Here is a 22,299-nt window from a genome sequence, read left to right on the forward strand (position 1 = left end):
GTTTTCCAAATTTGCTGGCATACTGAGTGCAGCACTTTCACAGCATCATCTTTCAGGATTTGAAAGATCTCAACTGGAATTCCATCACTTCCATGAGCTTTGTTCATAGTGATGCTTCCTAAGGCCCACTTGGCTTCTCATTCCAGAATGTCCAGCTCTAGGTGAGTTTTCACACCATTGTGATTATCTGGGTCATGAAGTTCTTTTTTGTACAGTTCTTCTGTGTATTTTTGCCACCTCTTCTAAACATCTTCTGCTTCTGTTAGGTCCATACTATTTCTGTCCTTTATTGAGCCCATCTTTGCATGAAATGTTCCCTTGGTATCTCTAATTTTCTTGAAGAGATCTCTAGTCTTTCCCATTCTATTGTTTTCCTCTATTATTTTGCACTGATCACTGAGGAAGACTTTCTTATCTCTCCTTGCTATTTTTGGAACTCTGCATTCAAATGGGTATATCTTTTCTTTTCTCCTTTGCTTTTCACTTCTCTTCTTCTCACAGCTCTTTGTAAGGCCTCCTCAGACAGCCATTTTGCTTTTTTGTATTTCTTTTTTGAGCGACAGTATTGATCCGTGCCTCCTGCACAATGTCACGAACCTTGTCCACAGTTCATCAGGCATTCTGTCTCTCAGATCTAATCCCTTGAATCTATTTCTCACTTCCACTGTGTAATGAAAAGGATTTAATTTAGGTTATACCTGAATGGTCTAGTGGTTTTCCCTACTTTCTTCAATTTAACTCTGAATTTGGCAATAAGGAGTTCACAATCTGAGCAACAGTCACCTCCTGGTCTTGTTTCTGCTGACTGTATAGAGCTTCTGTGTCTTTGGCTGCAAAGAATATAATCAATCTGATTTCTGTATTGACCATCTGATAACGTTCATGTGTAGAGTCTTCTCTTGTGTTGTTGGAAGAGGGTGTTTGCTATGACCAATATGTTCTCTTGATAAACCTCTATTAGCCTTTGCCCTGCTTCATTCTGTATTCCAATGCTAAATTTGCCTGTTACTCCAGGTATTTCTTGACTTTTGCATTCCAATCCCTTATAATGAAAAGGAAAGCTTTTTTAGGTTTTACTTCTAGAAGTTCTTGTAAGTCTTCATAGAACCGTCCAACTTCCACTTCTTCAGCATTACTAATCAGGGCATAGACTTGGATTACCCTGAGATTCAATGATATGCCTTGGTAACAAACAGAGTTCATTCTGTTGTTACTGAGACTGCATCCAAGAACCGGGTTTCAGACTCTTTTGTTGACTATGATGGCTACTCCATTTCTTCTAAGGGATTTTTGACCACAGTAGTAGATATAATGGTCATCTGAGTTAAATTCACCCATTCCAGTCCATTTTAGTTCTCTGATTCCTAAAATGTTGATGTTCACTCTTACCATTTCCTGTTTGACCACTTCCAGTTTGTCTTGATTCATGGACCTAACACTCCAGCTTTCTATGCAATATTGCTCTTTACAGCATTGGACTTTATTTCCACCACCAGTCACATCCACACCAGGATGTTGATTTTGCTTTCACTCCATCTCTTCATTCTTTCTGGAGTTATTTCTCCACTGATCTCCAGTAGTATATTGGTTACCTACAGACCTGGGGAGTTCATCTATCAGTATCCTATCTTTTTGCCTTTTCATCCCGTTCAAGTGGTTCTCAAGGCAAGAATACTGAAGTGGTTTGCCATTCCCTTCTCCAGTGGACCACATTTTGTCAGAACTCTCCACCACAACCTGTCTGTTTTGGTTGGTCCTACATGGCATGGCTCATAGTTTCATTGAGTTAGACAAAGCTGTGGCCCATGTGATCAGATTGGTTAGTTTTTCACTTAGCATAATGCCCTCAAGGTCCATCCATGTTGTGACAAATCACAAGGTTTCCTGTTTTTATGGCTAATAATTCCATTTTGTGTGTGTGCATGCACATACACATATAACATTTTCCTTACCTATTCATCCACTAATGGACATTCACATTGCTTCCATGTCTTCACTATTGCAAATATTACTCTACTTCTGTTCCTTACAGGCCTAAAATGTTGTCTCTTGGACCCCTCGTGAGCATTAAGACCAAGTCTTTTAGGGACTTCCCTGGTGGACCAGTGGTTCAGACTCCACGCTTCCACTGTAGGGGGCCTGGGTTCATTCTGTGGTGGAGAACGAAGATCCCGCACACCACACAACACGGCTGTGTATAGTCAACTAACATTTGTATATCGTCAACTAATATTTGACAAAGGGCCAAGAACACTCAGTGGGAAACGGGCCAGTTCTCCAATGAATAATACTGAGAAAATTGTATAGCCACCTATAAAAGAATGAAATTGGACAACTACCTTAGAGCATGAACAAAAATCAACTCAAATTGATTAAGGATAAATATAAGCCCTGGAACCACAAAACATCTAAAAGAAAATGTAAGGAAAAGCTGCTCAGCATCATGCATCTTGCAATGATTTTTTTTTTTTTTTGATACTAAAGCAAGAGTCGGCATTGCATTTAGATAAACTTTGTATTTCCATATACTCTCCAAGTCTGTATGTTCTTTTCATCTTTCTGTCTTCTCTTACCAGTGTGCTAATGAATCTGAAACAGACTGAACACAAACATGGATAATGAATGACATCTTATACGTTTATTTGTCTTACAACACAAGGTTACAATGATCATACAATTTCAGGAAGTTGAGGACTTGGAGCCCAATTCAGAAAACAAGTTTTTGACATAGTTCTTCAACCAGTTGATCTCTTGTTTGCAAAAACTTGAAATTCCTTGGCCAAGATTCATCCTTCTTTAGTAACAACTCTAGAGTAATAATTTTTATTAAGCGACTTAAACATCCCACAGATTATTTTGAGACTTTAGGATGGAGTGTAGGTATATGCAGTGTCTTCACAGTAGGATTAAAACAACAAAATTTAAAGATAAAAAGATGATACATACCAATTTCCTAGCCAAAGAAGTAAATTATACCTAAGTTTAGCAACAAATGACCACATTTCTGCTTTCTGATGCCATACCTTCTATCTGAGACATATTCCATACAGTCTCTAAAAGACTGTTTTAAAATTGCTTCTATAAATTTATATATTTCAATAAATCTATATATTTTCAATAAAGTTCATAGTGCTTTCTTTTACTGCAGATTGTATCTTTTAAAATCTATTCAATGACTTTATATTTCACTTTTTTCCATACACATGACCATTTATCTTTGTCCTATTGACATAATATCACTTATCTTTGTCTTTTAAAGCATAATTATAAGTTAATACACTATGCTTTAACTTAATTGAGTTGTGTGAAGTTGAACAGGCTTATTGTTTCACTTAACCCCACCACTACCCTTTACCTAATAGTTGTTTACAAAATGTAAGACTTCCTATTTTTAAATGAACTAATGAAAATTATTTTTGTGCTTGTTGGTTTATATTTAACAAATGTAAATAAAACATTGTTTTTATATATTAATACCTACTGTTTCTGCACATTTCTTCTTCCTAAATGCAGGACTCCAATAATTTCATCTTTTTGGGAGGTTGTATATTTGAATCTTTGTGATTATTTCATCCTTTCCAGTGCATTTGCTTAATTTTCCAACTTTATGACATTCACAGGTTTTGTAAGTTAGTCTCTGATTTCCCAAATTGCTGATGAATATTTACTGAACAAAGCATGAAGGCATGGGTTTCAAAATTCATTAACTTTAGTAAATTAAATACTCAAAAACACTTGAATAAGGCAAAACATGGTCAATAAGTGGTAGGTGGCAACATTAAATGTTTAAGTGAAATAAAAGACAGGGACATTAGAAAAACAGAACAAAATGCAAATAGCAAAAGGTGCGAAAGAATGCTGCATTCATAAGGGAGGATTTGATAAATATTGTCCAATTCTAAAGAAGAGAAGGATAAAATCAAACTCAAAATTAGAGGTCTCAATGCTTTTACATTCTAAATTTCTTTTGAGTCAAAGAACATTAAAAAAAAATTATTTTGAATATGTTCTACATAAATTCTTTGAATAAGCAAGAAAATACGATTTAAAAATAATTTTCACAAGCAATTAAAGGCTAAATAAATAATCTTGAGTTACATAAGCAGTACATATTCACTTAATTAAAATTAACAAATATAATTAAGTGGTAATAGTTCCCAAAGTTGAATATATTTGAAGACTTTGCAAGTGAAAGTAGCTAAATATAAGAGACTAGACTTAGAGATTAGAGAACAAGGTTCAAAATAAGATATGCATATAACCTAAAACTCAGAATTTGGTGTTTAGTCACTCAGTCATGTCTGACTCTTTGCCATCCCATGGACTGCAGCCCACCAGGCTCCTCTGTTCATGGGCTTCCCCAGGCAAGAAAACGAGTGGGTTGCCATTTCCTTCTTCAGGGGATCTCCCTGACTCAGGGATCAAACCTGTGTTCGCTGCATTAACAGGCAGGTTCTTTACCTCTGAGCTTCCAGGGAAGCCCTAAATCACAGAATAAATGGATTTAACCTCCCAAACATTGTTTCTATTTCTAAATTATACTAGAAATTAAAGTATTTGATTCAAGGAATATAATATTGATATTTATTAATGAAATATCTTGACCATGTAAATGATTTCACTGAATACTCAGGACAAGGAATGCAGAAAAATACAGCCAATGAGCAGCCAGCTGGTGCAGAAAAATGTGGGTGAGTCACTCAGTGAAGGAGTGAACCATCTCTGAGAACAGCCTGATTAGTCCCCTGCATGGCCTCCAGGACCAGATACCCATTTGGACCTTTGGGGTGAGAGCATGGTCCAGGGATGAACTGACAACATTAATGACTTCATGAATATCCCTTTGGTGAAGGTCAACTATGTGGACATAGGGTGATGGATGTTAGAACGGACTGACCTTTCATTCCAGGCCATAAGGTTAGCTTGACAGCATCTCAGGGCTTCTCTCCTTAGCAAGTCCAGGCTCCCACTCAGTTTCCTCCAGAGTCCTACTAAGCCAGCTTCCTAGCTAACTTCATATAATGCTTAACTTTAACATTAAAACACATCTTAACTCATTTTTATTGCTAAGTTGACAACAGATTCCCTTACACAGGAAATCCATGAACTTGTTATAAAAAAGAATATGTGTCACATTCATTCACTGAGCATTGACCTACCTACTTTGGAGCCATGTACTGTTTAAAAATTGCCATATTTGAATGTGTGTGCTTATGGTTTGTGTATATGTCTCAGTCTGGGAGACAGAAAGTGAGAAAAGCATTGGAAAATCTATGGAGAATGAAAGGGATCCAAAGAGTGCTACTTCAATTGGTGCATTCTAGTCAGTCAGCAATTTTCTTGACAGTATATGTTTGTATAAGCTCATACTTATTATTTAATGAACATATATGTGCATGAGGGGAAGAAGGGAAATAAAAGGTCTACTGCTACAATTAAAAGTTGAGTATTGAAATATGACTTAAGTGTCTCCTGGGGAAATAATTCAAAAACTTAAAATGGAAATCAGTTTTAAGTGTTTTTGACATATGTAATATATCATTATCTCTTATTAATACTAATCATTAATTCTGACAAAGAAGGCCAAAGGAAAAGCTAAATGGATCTTAAAAATACTCTATATGATTAGATTATATGATACTGTAACTTTTGTCTCTAAATGATCAGGTACTCAGTCATTTCCCACTCTGCTACCCCATGGCAGACTGCAGCTCACCAATCTCCTCTGTCCAGGGAATTTTCCAGGTAAAAATGCTGGAGTGGGTTGCCATTTCCTTCTCCAGGGGGGTCCTCCTGACCCAGAGGTCGAACCCATGTCCCCTGCATCTCTTTCATTGGTAGGCAGATTCTTTACCACTGCGCCACCTGGGAAGCCCAATAATTAATCTTTTTATTCTCTAACCAAACTTTCATTGAAACACATCATACTTTTGAGAACCCAGTGGAAATATAGAACAATTAGATGAAAGTTTTAGAATTTCATATGAAGGTTAGTTGCTAAGTCATGTCCAATTCTTTGCAACCCCATGGATAGAGAAGACCTCTAGACTCCTCTGTTCATGGGATTTCCCAAGCAAGAATCCTGGAGAGGGTTGCAATTTCCATCTCCAGTTGGATTCATATATTTGGATATAAATACAACAGGATTACATAGAAAATATTCTAATGAAAAATGATAAGTTGAGCCAGCATTTTAAAGTTCAATATGTACTCTACTAAGTTAAGAAAATGAAGCCCACAATCATAGTAAGCTTCAACCAGTATTTTAAAATTCATTAAATACTCCATTTAGTTCAGAAAATTAACCAAACAACCCCAGAAATGAAGGGACCCTTTTCCTAGTAATTACATTCCATAAAGCCTTCTTCACTTCACTGTTCCGGAGACTGTAGATCAGAGGATTCAACATGGGGATCACCACTGTGTAGAACACAGAAGCCACTTTGTCCTGATTCAAAGAGTAGCTGGAAGTAGGTCTCAGATAAGTGTACATGGAGGTGGAATAAAACAGGATGATGGCTGTCAGGTGAGACACACACGTGGAGAATGCCTTGCGCCTCCCCGCCCCTGCACGCACACGGAAGATGGAGAAGAGAATGTAGCAGTAGGAGGTGAGGATCACCAGCAGGGTCCCAACGATATTCACACCAGCGAACGTGGACAAGATGCTTTCATACAGGCGTGTGTCAGAACAGGAGAGCTTAAACATTGGAGGAGTGTCACAGAAGAAGTGATGGATGACATTGGAACTGCAGAATGGCAAGCTGCTCACATAACCTGTGTGAACCATGGAGTTCACCAGGCCCGCTGTAAAAGCCCCTGTGGCCATTTTCAGGCAGACCGTCCTGGACATGATCAAGGGGTAAAGGAGAGGGTTGCATATGGCCACATAGCGGTCATAGGCCATTAACCCAAAAAGGATGCATTCAATTGTGGCAAAGGTTATAAAGAAGTACATCTGCAGGAAGCAACCAGCAAAGGAGATGGTTTTCTTCTCTGTTAAAAAGACTACCAGCATCTTTGGAGTGATGGTGGATGAATAACCAACATCTGCAAAAGACAGGATTGCCAGGAAGAAATACATGGGTGTGTGAAGTCGAGAATCAGTCCTGATTAAAAGGATCATTCCAATATTTCCCACAACTGTAAGTGTGTAAATCACCAGAAAAAGAAAAAAAAGGATAGTCTGTAGCTCCAATGTGTCTGCTAATCCCAACAGGATGAACTCTGTCAGCAAAGTACAATTATTTCTGGCCATTTATTAAAGATATTGTATGCTTAAACCTGTATTCCTTATAAATATGTCATTGTCCAAATTTCATAAGAAATAGTAGAAATGTTAATGAAGTTACTAACACATAGAAAAAATAAAATCCTGGGATAATACAGTAGCGCAAGCAGTGTGACTATCAGGTCAGTTCAGTTCACTTGCTCAGTCATGTCTGACTCTCTGAGACTGCGTGGACTGCAGCATGCCCGGCCTCCCTGTCCATCACCAACTCCCGGAGTCGCTGTAGTAAAGGGGGAACTAGTGGACAAATGAACAAGCATTGGAATTCAATAAGCAATTGTATTGAATCTGGGTTGTGGAGCTCCCTAATTGCTGGTCAAAGTCTGCATAGTCCACTTAAGTTTCTGAAAATGCAGCATATACATTCTATTCTTTCTCTTCTAGCCCACTCACATCCAAAATGCAAAGTATAGAACTATTCTTGCTGAGTTCTCGCTCATCCTCTGCACAAGCATGTAAGGTTAACTCAAAAGCCTTCTTTTCTCATCAAGACTGCTCTGCACACTCTTCAACAGCAAGATTCATGCATCACCATCCAGAAATCACTCTGGTGTTCTTCAAGCAGCAAAAACAGTGCCTGCTGTGAATAACCAATATTTTGACATCTATGACATTCTTAAGAATGCTTTTGCAGTGTTTGCAAGTGGACCAAAACAACTGCACTCGTTACAAAGCATGCTATCAAATTAATTCCACATAGTTGCATATACTGTACCTGTCCACAGCAGTGAATGGTAGCACCAGGTATTTATGGCTTCCTTCATAGAGTCTTAGTTGTGCTGTCCATTATTTTCCTTTTTACTAGAATTCTTAATAAGCTCAGGTGAAATTTAAAATAAAAAGATTTACACTTTTTAAATGAAATAAAAAGTCATAAAACTTTGAATTACCTCTCTGCAAAAAATTCAAGCCACCTTCTGAGCATGTACACATGACTGACCTTTTATTTTGCTTTCCTTAAAGAGGGTTGGGTAACCATGGGGACTAGATTATTGGTTTTAATTGTGAGTCAGTCCTCTTAAGACAGAAGCTTCATTCTCAAAGCAATTAAAATGTGATCATATGCAGACAAATGAACAAAACATTATATGGCACTTTGATCATATGGAAATAAAGGAAATAAAGCATGTGGCACTTTGATCATAAAGTGGTTTCTGATCTCTATATTACTTAAAACTTTTTTTTCCAAGTAAATATAATAATTTTAATTGGATATTTAATTGCCTCTTTATTTATAAGTTAAGCTTGATCAAAAAAGTACATAACCCACATAAAATTATTACACTTCCCTTTGTGTGTATGTGTGTGTACTCCTTTGGTCTGTTTGACTTCTAACTCTCTTCTTGAGTGAAATGCAAAGGGGACACTAACTACATCGTTTGCTTAAAAGAATACTATACCCTGAGCATTAAGACAACGGATTAAGAATGTTTAACTTTTCAAATCTGGGTATACTTGATTTACAATATTGTACTAGTTTCAAGTGAACAGCATAGTGATTAAGTATTTCTGCAGATTTTACTCTATTCAAAGAGCTGGGGGTTAGAATAGGGGAAGGGGAGTGAGGCTCAAGAGGGAAGGGGATATATATATATATACATATATATATATATATATATATACCCTGATTTTATTGGATAAAATTATCCTATGTATATGTATCTATGTATAAATATATGCATAACTATAAATTATATATAGTATAAATTATATACATAAATAATTAGATATATAATTACAATGGATTTGTGTTATACAGCAGAAACCAAGAAAAATTTTCCACCAATTAAAAATAAAGAAAATTAAAAAAAATTACAAGACCGTGGCTGTAATTTCTTATGTTATACAATACATCCCTGTAGTCCATCTATTTTACACACGGTAGCTTGTCCCTCTTAATTGTAAACCCCTAAATTCCCTCTTAGTCTGTGACACGCTGGAGTGGTGAGCGGCCAAGAGGAGATACCCCACATCCAAGGTCAGAGAAATCACAGTAAGACAGTACGAACAGGCAGAGGGCATGAGAGGGCACACAGACAGAAATCACAATCACAGAAAACTAACCAATTTAATCACATGGACCACAGCCTTATCTAATTCAATGCAACTATGAGCCATGCCATGTAGGGCCAACTAAGAGATAGGTCATGATGGAGAGTTATGATGAAATGTGGTCCACTGGAGAAGGGAATGGCAAACCACTTCAGTATTCTTGCCTTGAGAACTGCATGAACAGTATGAAAAGGCAAAAAGATAGGACACTGAATGATGAACTCCCCAGGTCAGTAGTTGCCCAATATGCTAATGGAGATCAGTGGAGAAATAACTCCAGAAAGTATGAAGAGACAGAGTCAAAGCAAAAACAACATACAGGTGTGGATGTGACTGGTTATAGAAGCGAAGTCTGATTCTGTAAAGAGCAATATTGCATAGGAACCTGTTATGTTAGGTCCAGGAGACAAGGAAAATTGGAAGTGGTCAAACAGGAGATGGCAAGAGTGAACGTCGATACTTTAGGAATCAGGGAACTAAAATGGACTGGAATGGGTGAATTAACTCAGATGACCATTATATCTACTACTGTGGGCAAGAATCCCTTAGAAGAAATGGAGCAGCCATCATAGTCAACATAAGAATCCTTAAGGTTCACATTCAAATTTGATGGAGAAATCAAAAGATTTACAGAATTAATTTTATAATAATAAATTTACAGATTTATATAAGAATTTATAAAGAATAAATTTACAGATTTAATTGATACTTATACAGCATTCCATTCAAGAGTAGCAGAATGCACTTTCTTCTCATGTGCACATGGGAACATTCTCCAAGATTCACCACATGCTGGGCCACAAAGTAAACCTCCATAAATTTAAGAAAAATCAAAATCACATCAATCATCTTCCCCAACCACAACACTATGAGATTAGAAATCAACCACAAGAGAAATAAAATAAAATAAAATAAAATAAAATAGATGGAGGCTAACTAATATGCTACTAAACATCCAGTGGATCACAGAAGAAATAAAACAGAAAATCAAAAAACACTTGGAAACAAATGAAAATGAAAGCACAATCATCAAAAACCTATACGATGCAGCAAAAGCAGATCTAAGAAGAAATTTTATAGTGATACAGTCTTAACTCAGGATGGAAGAAAAATCACAAACAACCTAAGACAACCTGACATCATACTTAAAGTGACTAGAGAAAGAACAAGGAAAACTCAAAGTTAGCAGAAGGGAAGAAATCAAAAAGATCAGGACAAAGATAAATGAAATAGAAAGGAAGAAAATGATAGAAAAAAATCAATGAAACGAAAAGTGGTTCTTTTAGAAGATAAAATTGATAAACCTCTAGCCAGATTCATCAAGAAAAAAAGGAAGTGGGCTCAAATTGATGAAGAGATAAATGAAAAAGAAGCTACAACAGGCACCCAAGAAATAAAAAAAAATCATAAGAGACTATTACAAGCAACTACAAACAACATGCCAACAAAACAGACAACCTGGAATAACTGGACAAATTCTTGGAAATGAACAATCTCCCAAGACTGAAGCATGGAGAAACAGAAAATATAAACAGACTAATCACCAGTATTGAAATTGAAACTGATTATAAAACTCCCCCTATATGCTACATCTTTATTTATTCATCTATGTATGGATGGGCACATAGGTTGCTTCCATAGCTTGGCAATTATAAACAAGGTTGCAGTGAGCATTCTGGAGCATATATCCTTTTTGAAAGTGTTTTTGTTTTCCCTGGACATATACCCAGGAGTAAAACTGATGGTTAATGTGGTAGTTCTACTTTTACTTTTTTTTTTCACCATAGATGTCAGAAGTTGAAGAAAGATTCCTTTTTGAAATATCCAGTGGCTCTGCTCAAACTCAGGGGGAAAGTTGGAGGGTCATTAGGATGAAGCTTGACAATAAACTGGTATGTAACAAAATTAGTCATAGTGGAATAACACTGTGTCAAAACAGAAAGAGCTTCAGCTATGAAGCCAACCACAACCAAGTTCAAATCCTAATTGAGTCACTTTCCAGCTATGTGACTTTGAGCAGTTCATATCTATTCTGTAACTCATCTGCAAAATGGGGCTAAGGATCAACTATTAAGACTGACTGAGAAGTTGCAATTAACATTTTGGAACACAGCAGTTGTGCAATAAAAGGTAAAAACAACTATGAGAATCAAACTGCAGTACTGAATGCAAAGGCATGAATCTGCCACTTGCAACAGCAAATGCTCCTTAGAAAACCACAGTTTGGGTCTTTAGTTTGTCACCTGAAGAGTTTGTTAGGCCTTCAGAAATCACCTTTTGCCCTTCATGAGAATTTGCTTAGCAGACTTTGCAATCAGACTTAAAGATTATGTAAATGATACAAGAATGCAAACAGCACATCCAAAGATAAATGAGTGCACCGAGAATTAAAGTCCTAAGGACACTCTGACCAGGTGAGAAAGAGCAGGCAGGGATCTCACTGAAATCAGTCACAAGGCTTGGCACTGCTAAGGTGAGACAGGAGCTGGGGGTTTAAGTGGGGCTTGCACTCACCCCCTCACCTCCATCACAGAAAGCATATATGACAGAGTGGAGTGTGCACAACTCTGGGCCTTAGCCATCCACTGAACCAGTCATTCACTCTGTAAGCGAATACTGAACACGAGTTAGCACCTGGTTTAAAAAATGCAGAAGTGGAAAAGGCATGCTCCCTGCCTCCAAACAATTGATGATCTAGAGGAGGAAAGAGACAACAGTGGCGACAGAAACACAAACAAGACGTGACCAAAGCAATAATCTCACTGTGCCGAAGGAATCGTGAGAACACAAAGAAGGAGTTTCTCTCTATCAAAATTGAGCATGAAACAATACAAGTGTTTGCTTAAACTGAATTCTGAAGAATGAGCAGGAGTACCCTAGAAAGGCAGGGTGGTGTGGACTAACCTAGGCATGGTGACTTTGTGACGTCACACACAGACCTTAACAGGAGTGCAGAAGGAGTGAGCGGGTGGGGACGGGAAACCACTGTGAGCAGAGGTCACACACGCGGCCTTTCCTGTGTGTCACCTGAGAACGCCTAGCAGGCTGTTTGGCAGATATGTTCACAGGAGATAAATATTTATTATGAAATATCATATTATCTGAAGATTTAATCTGATATGTAACAGAGATAAGTATTTATTATGAAATATTGCATTATCTGAAGATTTAATCCCATAAGCAATAGAGCAGAATCAGAAGTATACTTTGTCTATGGTTAAGCAAGAACAATGAAGACCTAACTTTACCAGAGCAAGGAAGCAGACAGGGCTTCTTTTTATCTAAGAGCTGGAAGGAATCTCAGATATTATCCAATGCAGTGTTCAATGATCAGCCAAAACATAGCTCTTGATTTCTAATTCAGTAATTCTTTGGGATCACTGAGTCCTTGAGAACAACATTAATGCATCACTCAATGTGAGATGAGGACTTGGAGGCCCCCAAAAGAAAAACGATTGTGCAATGCATCCAGCTAATCAGCAATGTTCAAACTACCGTGCAATTGCACTCATTTCACATGCTAGCAAGGTAATGCACAAAATCCTTCAAGCAAGTCTTCAGCAGTATGTGAACCAAGAAATTCCAAATGTACAAGCTGAATTTAGAAAAGACAGAAGAACTAGAGATCAAATTATTAAAATCAGTTGGATCATAGATAAAGCAAAGGAATTCCAGAAAAACATCTACTTCTGCTTCATTGACTACATTGAAGCCTTTGACTGTGTGGATCACAATTGTGGGTAATTCTTAAAGTGATCAGAATACTAGACCATTTTACCCGCCTCCTGTATGTAGGAGAAGAAAGAACAGAACAGGAAGGGGAAATGGACTGGTTCAAAATAGGGAAAGGAATACATCAAGGCTGTTTATTTTCACCCTTCTTATTTAACTTCTATGCAGCATTTGAAATGCCAGGCTGGATGAATGACAAGCCAGATTCAAGATTGCCAGGAGAAATAACAACCTCATGTATGCAGATGATATCACTCTAATGGCAGAAAGTGAAGAGAGGAACTAAAGAGTCTCTTGATGAAAGCAAAAGAAGAGAGTGAAAAAGCTGGCTTAACACGCCACACTCAAAAAATGAAGATCATGGCATACAGTTACATCACTTCATGATAAATAGAGGAGGAAAAAGTAGAAACAGTGACAGATTTTATTTTCTTGGGCTCCAAATCACTGCAAATGATGACTGCAGTCACAAAATTAAAAGATACTTGTTCCTTGGAAGAAAAGCAATGACCAACCTAGACAGCAAATTAAAAACCAGAGACATCATTTTGCCAACAAAGGTCCATGTAGTCAAAGTATGGTTTTTCTAGTCATGTATGGATGTGAGAGTTGGACAATAAAGAAGGCTGAGCACCAAAGAATTGATGCTTTTGAACTGTGGTTTTAGAGAAGACTCTTGAGAGTCCCTTGGACTGCAAGGAGATCAAACCAGTCAATCCTAAAGGAAATCAACCCTGAATATACATTGGAAAGACTGATGCTGAAGTTGAAGCTCCAATACTTTGGCCACCTAATGTGAAGAGCTGACTCATTGGAAAAGATCCTGATGCTGGGAAAGATTGAAGGTGGGAGAAGGGGATGACAGAGGATGAGATGGTTGGATAGCATCACTAACCCAATGGACATGAGTTGGAGCAAACTCCAGGAGATGATGAAGGACAGGAAGCCTGGGGTGTTGCAGTCAGTGGGGTCACAAATAGTTGGACACGACCAAGTGAACAACAACAACAACAATCAATAATGAGGGTTAGAACCCAGATGCCTTGAGTCATAGTTGCTTTATCACAGTTTAGGCACCACCTGTTTGAAAAGGCAGCCACCAGCACCATGACTCTCAGGATCTCTAAGTACAGACCCATTCACAATTCACAATGGTGCAATTTAAGTTTATGGTCAGAGTTTCAGCTTCCAGTTTATTTTGAACTAAAACTAAGTCTGTGGAAAGCAAACAGAAAGGGTCAGGATAAATGAGGCCAGCTCACAATGATAAACAGAGGACTTTTAAAAATCCCACATTCTCTGGCCTTGTCATATTACTGATTTGTGCCTTCACATATAAAAGAGGGGTTTGTCTTACATTCTGATTAGATGGTACCTTGAGACTTCAGAGCCAAAGTAATAATTGTTGTTTTCTTCATTGAAGGATGGTAGTAACTGAATTTTCACCAGGGAATTTTAAAAGCAGAGCAATCAGTTTGTGCTGTTCTTTACATACATGTGATCCTTTCATCAGTAGTCACTGATGAATGGCAAGTTGATGTTATCTATAACACACTTATTTGGTGGCATCTTTGTCTGGGTTTGGAACTAGGGTGATGGTGGCCTCATAGAATGAGTTTGGAAGTTTACCTTCTTCTGCAATTTTCTGGAAGAGTTTGAGTAAGTATAATAGCCAGGACATGGAAGCAACCTAGATGCCCATCAGCAGACGAATGGATAAGAAAGCTGTGGTACATATACTCAATGGAATATTACTCAGCCATTAAAAAGAATACACTTGAATCAGTTCTAATGAGATGGATAAAATTGGAGCCCATTATACAGAGTGAAGTAAGCCAGAAAGATAAACACCAATACAGTATATTAATGCATATATATGGAATTTAGAAAGATGGTAATGATAACCCTATATGCAAGACAGAAAAAGGGACACAGATACACAGAACAGACTTTTGAACTCTATGGGAGAAGGCGAGGGTGGGGTGATCTGAGAGAACAGCATCGAAACATGTGTATTATCAAGTGTGAAACAGATCGCCAGTCCAGGACGGATGCATGAGACAAGTGCTTGGGGCTGGTGCACTGGGATGACCCAGAGGGATGGGATGGGGAGGGAGGTGGGAGGGAGGTTCAGGATGGGGAACACATGTAAATCTATGGCTGATTCATGTCAATGTATGGCAAAAACCACTACAATATTGTAAAGTAATTAGCCTCCAACTAATAAAATTAAATGGAAAAAAAATAAAACACACTTAATGGAATAAAAAGTCTAGTACTAGAACTGGGAGATGAATGAACCATAGGGTGTGGGAATTCAATAAACTCTAAAAACCTATTTGTTCAGTAAAATCATCTGGGAACTTTCAGATAAAGCAGAATCTGGAAATCCCATCTTGAACTAACTGAATCAGTATTTCCACAGGCTGATACCTAGGATTCAACATTTACAAATGCTTTCCAGGTAACTCATGATTATCTAATCCACCTAAATTCTTAAAACATTTTTCAGAACAGAAGATTCTAAGTTAAAACAATGGCATTAACTGTGGCAATTGATTATAATCCTACATGAGATTTAAGAACTAGATCTGCTGTCCCTTTCCTTCTTCCAGGTATTTCATCTTTTTAGGACCCTGCCTATTTATTCATTAAACAAATAATTAATAAGTGCTTATTCTGCTAGACCTGAGAGTATGATAGTGGACATTATAAAAATGATTATTTTCTCATGAAGCCTATTGCTTTCAGTCACTGGAATACTATGAGAGACCTATCCAGGAAATTTTCCTGAATTTATAACCTTGACTTTTTTTTACTGGTATTTCACCACTTTTTGCACTTGACTTTGTCCAGACAAGACTTTGGACTTCCTGGCCCAAGTGGTGGAGAGCAACTGTGGTCAGTAACTCTTAAATCTACATATCCTCCATTCAAGATAATAACTAATTCCAAAAGAATTTTCTGGCTCAGCTGGAGCTGAGTAGCTCTCCTGAGTCAGCCTCTGTGGCTTAGAGAAGAAGGGTCACCTTACAGAGACATAGCTGCTCCAGTTGAACTACATCATCAGAGGCTGGGCAATTCTATTAGAAAGAGATGATGGATAGACAATTAAAAACATTTCAACAGCACTTTTTGAAGACAATTCATTTGGGCTGCTTACTGTCTGAATTTTGGCTCTGCTCAAATAATTAAGCTCTTATAGTCATTATTTCATTATTCACTGATAAAACATTTATTATGCATTGACCTGGTCCCAAGGGTAAAGAGAAGCAAGAATTGGTTAGAGGTTAGCACTGAAGGCAAACAGGCCCATATGAACATTAGTCTGTAGCAAAATATTCTAAGTACCAAGAAAACACAAGAGACTTAAAGAAATCTTCACGTTTCCTCAGATAAGTCTTAATGGATATATAGACGTTTTCCTGGCCAGATAAAGTGCGAAGGTTCCCAAACAAAGCATACTATAGAAACAAAGTTTTGTGCAGCAGAAGGAAGTTTCATGGTCGAGAAGTGTAACTATGGCTAGAAGACTAGTCATTATGTAAGTGATTTGCCGGTCCTGCCACTGTGAGCTGTGTACATAAGAGCAAGTTACTAAAGCTTTTAGTGCTTGTCCCATAGGACTGTTGTGAGGATTAACTTTTCTAATGCATGTGAAGGGTTTAGAATACTGGCACATCTTTGGTACTTAATAAATGTTTAATTATTGTTACCACTGTCAAATCATTATCACCATCATTTCAAAAAATGTGCTCTTCCTGGGAGTGTTTCTTTTACTTGTGGGAGGAGAGGCCATTTTGTTTATCATCATACTACAAATATTGTGATTTGGATGTGGCCCAGGTGTTTGTAAGTTCAAAGATCACAAACATTAGGTTACTGACAAGGTCATGGTAGATGCCATAGACTTAGCAGAGGAAATTCCATTCTTCAAAAAACCACATGCTGTTTTTACATAATCATATACTCCCACCATGAATTACCAATTCTACTTGGTTTCATAAAAGAGTTTTACTGGCTATACCTGTCATTCAGCCCAGTCCCCACCATGGAGTCTATAAACAAGAATCCAACTTCATTCTTTCAGAATAATGTTCCAAAGCATGACCCAGTCTCAAAAACATAACACCACATTGCAGAGACAGCTAAATTCCAACTTTAGAATTATTTCCTGCATATTCTTAGGACTTTGGCTCAAGGGATAAGACCAAAGCTCCCTTAGGTTTTAGTAGGAGTTAGAGAATTGTTTCTATCCCTGTCAGTCCTTTATCTCTTCAGTCAATTACCAACCATGAGGACAGTATCATTTTGAACCAGAAAAATCCATCCCCAAACCACTATCTTTGTTGATTCTTTTATTTCTAGCTTTGCCAAGGACCCCAACCTTGCTTCTTCTGTACAAATAGGGCTCTTTCTATTAAAATTTGCCAGTCATTGTCTAAGTGGTTAGAAATGCAGATATAAAGGTCATGGTCCTTAGTAAGTGTCCCTTGTTGAAAGTCAGATGATTAAAATGAACACATACAAGGTTGTAGGACTCAGCACAATGCTGGCACAAAATAGACTCTCAACATGAGCATGTTCACGTGAATTTTGTTTCCTACACTGAGCCATAAGACACTAATTAATTTGGCTTGACATTTAAAAAGCAGCAATTATATGTGTTTCCAACTAATGAGGGCTCTGATGGGATTAATCACTGGGTATTGTTGGAGCATGGGGAAATACCTACATGGAATAAAGACCTGGCTTTCAAAAATTCAGCTTTTTTTTTCCTTGTTAGAAAAGCAATATATCAGAGAAGAATCTTAAAGTATAAGTTCATTTGCACAATCTCTCCCCTTTTACTGCCAATCCTCATGTGTAATCCATCATCACCTCTCCCTTGGAGTACTGCAAGAGCTTCTTAACTGGCTTCTCCACTTTCACTCTTCCTGAACTTGGGCATGAACTTGGGTGAACATACATGTACACATGTACAATGGACGTGAGTTTGAGCAAGCTCCAGGAGATGTTAAAGGGCAGGGAAGCCTGGTGTGTTGCAGTCCATAGGGTCACAAAGAGTTGGACATGACTGAGCGACTGAACAGCATAAAATAAAAGAAATAAAAGCAAAAATAAACACATAAGAGACTTCCCTGGTGGTCTAGCAGTTAAGGGTTCACCTGCCGATGCAGGGGACACAAATTCAACCCCTTGTCCAGGAGGATCCCACGTGCCATGAAATAACTAAGCCACAGCTACACCACAACTACTGAACCCACACTCTAGGGCCAACAAGACACCTGCTGAAGCCTGTGAGCCTGGAGTCCACACTGCACAGCAAGGAGGCCACTTCAACAAATAATGTCCCTTGCTCACTGCAACTCGAGAAAGTCCATGCTCAGCAATGAGCCTAGAGTCCACACTGCAGGGCAAGGAAGCCATTTCAACAAAGAGTACCCCTTGCTCACTGCAACTCGAGATAGTCCATGCTCAGCAATGAAGACCAAGCACAGTGAAAAAATAAAATAAATAAAAATAAACCCATGGGACCTAGTTAAAAGCTTTCCACAGCAAAAGAAGGAAACCACCAACAAAACAAAAAGGACAACTTACTGAATGGAAGAAAATATTTGCAAATGATATGAGCAAAAAGGGATCCAAACAACTCAACATAAATGGCTCATACAACTCAACATCCAAAAAACAAACAACCCAGTTAAAATATGGGCAGAAGAAATGAATAGACATTTTTCCAAAGAAGATATGCAAATGGCCAACAGATATATGAAAAGATGCTCAATATTGCTGGTCATCAGGAAAATGCAAATCAAAACCACAATGAGGATTAAAGAAAAGGAAAAAAGAAAGGAAAGACAAAATTCCAAATTGTAAATAGAAACAAGAACAAAGTAACACACACACACACAAAGGAAATGAAAACAGAACCAAAAACAAAACAAAGCAAAACACAAGAGAACAACTAAAGAAACTAAAGAAACCAAAAAAGAAATCAAACAACTTTTAAAAAGCTAAAAATAAATAAATAAAACAAAATCAAAGCAGAATGCCAAGTGAAGAATAAAGCAAAGAAAACAAAACAGACAAAAATTATCAGAAATCATTAAAAGATAATTAAAATGATTGAAAGGTGAAATCTTAACACTTTTGGAAATAGGGATAGCCCTTGAGAATTTAGACTTCCTTGGTGGCTCACATGACAAAGCATTTGCCTGCAACGCAGGGGAGACCCAGGTTCAACCCCTGGATTGGGAAGATCCTCTAGAGAAGGAAATGGCAACCCACTCCAGTATTCTTGCCTAGAAAATCCCATGAACAGGGGACCCTGGTAGGCTACAGTCCATGGGGTTGCAAAGACCTGGACACAACTGAGCCACTTCACTTTCTTGAGAATATCGTACTAAGTGAAAAAAATCAAGTAGAGAAACACAGCTACCATATGATTTCACTCCTTTGCGGAACACAAAAATGAAAGAAGTTAAAAACAAACATACAGAACAGTGCAGTGGCCACTCTAGTGGAAGAGCTGGGAGGATGGTAAAGTGGGTAAGGAAAGTCCACTGTATGCTGACTGATGGAAAATAAAACCTTTGGTGGTGAGCGCGCTGTAGTGCTTCAGAAGGTGAAATATAGCTTTCCACACCTGAAATTTGTATAATGTTATAAAGCAATGTGACCTCAATAGGGTGTTACAAACATTTTAAAGTCACAATGCTTTCTTCAGAAATGTAAACCCTTGGGGAGGAAGCCCAGCAGTCAGAAGCGCACTCCGCTGTGTGACTCGGGCGCGCGCACCTGGTTCCGTGGCAACCAGAAAGGGGGAGCGGGGGGATGCGAGGGGTGTGGTCGTGCCCGCAGCTGATTCTTGTTCATATATGATAGAAAGCCACAGAATTCTGTACACAATTATCCTTCAGTTCAAAAACAGAAATTAAAAAAAAAAGTCATCTGAGAACACCATAACAAAAGGAAAATTTCCAATCTTAACAACAAAGAAAGAACATTTCCCAATTCCAGGAGGCGTTCATATCCTCCTAAATGTTTTGAAATCTTCTGCTCATGTGTTGAATGAAAACAACTGTTCCTTTCAGAGACATAGGGGAGAGCTAACGCACCTGACCCAGCGTGATGCCAGTGTAGGCGGTCAGCAGAGAGGGAGCCCAGCCTCTCCCTCCAGGGGTCAGGCCACACATCCTCTGGGCTGTGATTCGCTCCAGCTCTTGACTAAGGGACATTTAATGATGAATAAGAATGCTGCTAAAAGATCAGCCAGCAGAGAGAGAAAAACTGAAGAGAGAAAGGTAGACTAAAGTTCCGGGGTGCGGGGAAAGGTAGTCCAGTCTTCATCAGGACAAAAAAGACTCAGGACAGAGAAGTGAGAGGCTGAGAAGGAGCTCAGCATCAGGTTTGCCAAGAGTCAAGCTGGCTAAAAAGGTTTCTGTGTCGGCTTCTTACTTCCTAGAATAAAAGGAGAGGGAAAAGGTCATTCTGTAGTTCAATCAGGTGAGAATTAGAAATTCCAGGTGTCAAGCCAGAAATTCTAAGTTCAAAGACAATGACGTTTGAAGGAAAGCCTGAGAGCCAGCTGTACCTAGGTGAGAAATATCAGGCAAAGGAGAAACCAATAGCAAATGGGAAAGCCAGGCTCTCTGCAAGGCAGAAGGCAAAAGAGAAGTGTGACTTGCCCAGAAAAAGCCTCAACACGTACACCTGGCAGGAGATCCAGAGACACAATCAGGAGACTGACCAGTGGCTGGTGATCAATCGAAAGGTCTATGATGTTACTGCCTGGGCTGACAGGCATCCTGGTGGGCGCGAGGTCCTCAACCACTATGCTGGGGAAGACGCCACGGTAAGGAACTCGAAGTCTGCCCTCTTTCTCTCTCTTCCAGCTTCTGGGTGGCTGGACCTTGGCTGTCTTTCCAAAAGCATTTCAAGTACATGTTCAAGCTCCATGATCACTCATCTCCTCCCAAACCAATTTTCAGGATTTCTATCCAGCAAAAACTTGAAAGCTATTTAAGCCTCAAGGTCTAGCTATTATTTACACTAGGTTTGGGGTGGGCTCAGATTCTGACAGTAAATACTATGTGTATTTCAGGTTTTGGTTTTTGTTCTTGACATTATGATTTTGTTTTATTTGTTTTGTTTTGAAATGGAGTCATTGTCTTATAAGAAGAAAATTACAAATAGGTGAGTAAAATCTGGAAAAAAACATCTTCACCCAAGTAGAAATATCTCAGACTCCTACAACTGGAGTGCATGAAATAGACAGCAATTCATCTGGCGAGCACCAAAACATTGAACGATCTTGAAGGCGTCCAGTGACACAGGCTTTTAGACTTCGTAGAGTTCTTTTTTGTCATATAGTTCATTCAGTGTGATACAGGTAATACAACCCACTTTTATGGAAGAAGTAACTGAAATCAGAGTGGTCAGGTGACTGTCCCAAGTTCACCCAGCCAGCAGATCTCAGATTCAAAACACTTATCTTTCTTTTCAGTCTTAATCACCTTCCTTCACTGTTTTTCCTCATAACTCTCCTCCACCAAAATAGCTGAAAAAAATAGACTTTCAATGGATGCCTAAAATACCATGCATCTTGTATGTTAAGTCGTTTTATTGTACTGTGAAGTCTCTCAGTCATGTCCGACTCTTTGCCACCCCATGGACTGTAGCCTACCAGGCTCCTCAGTCCATGGAATTTTCCAGGCAAGAGTACTGGAGTGGGTTGCCATTTCCTCTCCAGGGGATCTTCCCAACCCAGGGATTGAACCCAGGTCTCCGGCACTACAGGCAGACGCTTTACCGTCTGAGCCACCAGGGAAGCCCCATAGCCACATTCGACTCTTTGCGACCCTGTGGACCACATCCCACCAGGCACCTCTGTCCTTGGGGTTCTCCAAGCATGAATACTGGAGTGGATTGCCATGCTCTTTTCCAGGGAATCTTCCTGAACCAGGGATCAGGAAGCTGTTTCTCTTACCTCTCCAGCAATGGCAGGAATGTTCTTAACCATTAGCACCACTTGGGAAGTCTGAAGACAGCATTCAGTTCAGTTCAGTTCAGTCAATCAGTCACGTCCGACTCATTGCGACCCCATGAATCGCAGCACACTTCCCTGTCCATCACCATCATGAGTTTACTCAAATTCATGCCCATCAAGTCGGTGATGCCATCCAGCCATCTCATCCTCTGTCGTCCCCTTCTCCTCCTGC

At 38.7% G+C, this 22,299-nt stretch overlaps 3 protein-coding genes across 3 annotated transcripts in view; 1 reads left to right on the plus strand and 2 right to left on the minus strand.

Moving 5' to 3' along the window:
• LOC122450481 (fatty acid desaturase 2-like protein FADS2B) overlaps positions 1-22,299 on the minus strand; it is a 914,319-nt gene that overhangs the window by 160,957 nt on the left and 731,063 nt on the right. The gene's annotated exons all lie outside the window — the stretch shown is intronic.
• LOC122450490 (olfactory receptor 5F1-like) lies at positions 6,302-7,258 on the minus strand. Its single transcript, XM_043482867.1, has one exon. The coding sequence runs from the start codon at positions 7,256-7,258 to the stop codon at positions 6,302-6,304; it is 957 nt and encodes a 318-aa protein (XP_043338802.1).
• Positions 20,637-22,299, plus strand: part of LOC122449965 (fatty acid desaturase 2-like protein FADS2B) — a 41,919-nt gene continuing 40,256 nt past the window's right edge. The window contains exon 1 of the mRNA XM_043482084.1: positions 20,637-20,933. Coding sequence (XP_043338019.1) covers positions 20,637-20,933 — 297 coding nt within the window. The remainder of the gene's footprint in view (positions 20,934-22,299) is intronic.

The sequence above is a fragment of the Cervus canadensis genome, chromosome 11, assembly GCF_019320065.1.
Source record: "Cervus canadensis isolate Bull #8, Minnesota chromosome 11, ASM1932006v1, whole genome shotgun sequence".
Lineage (NCBI taxonomy): Eukaryota > Metazoa > Chordata > Mammalia > Artiodactyla > Cervidae > Cervus > Cervus canadensis.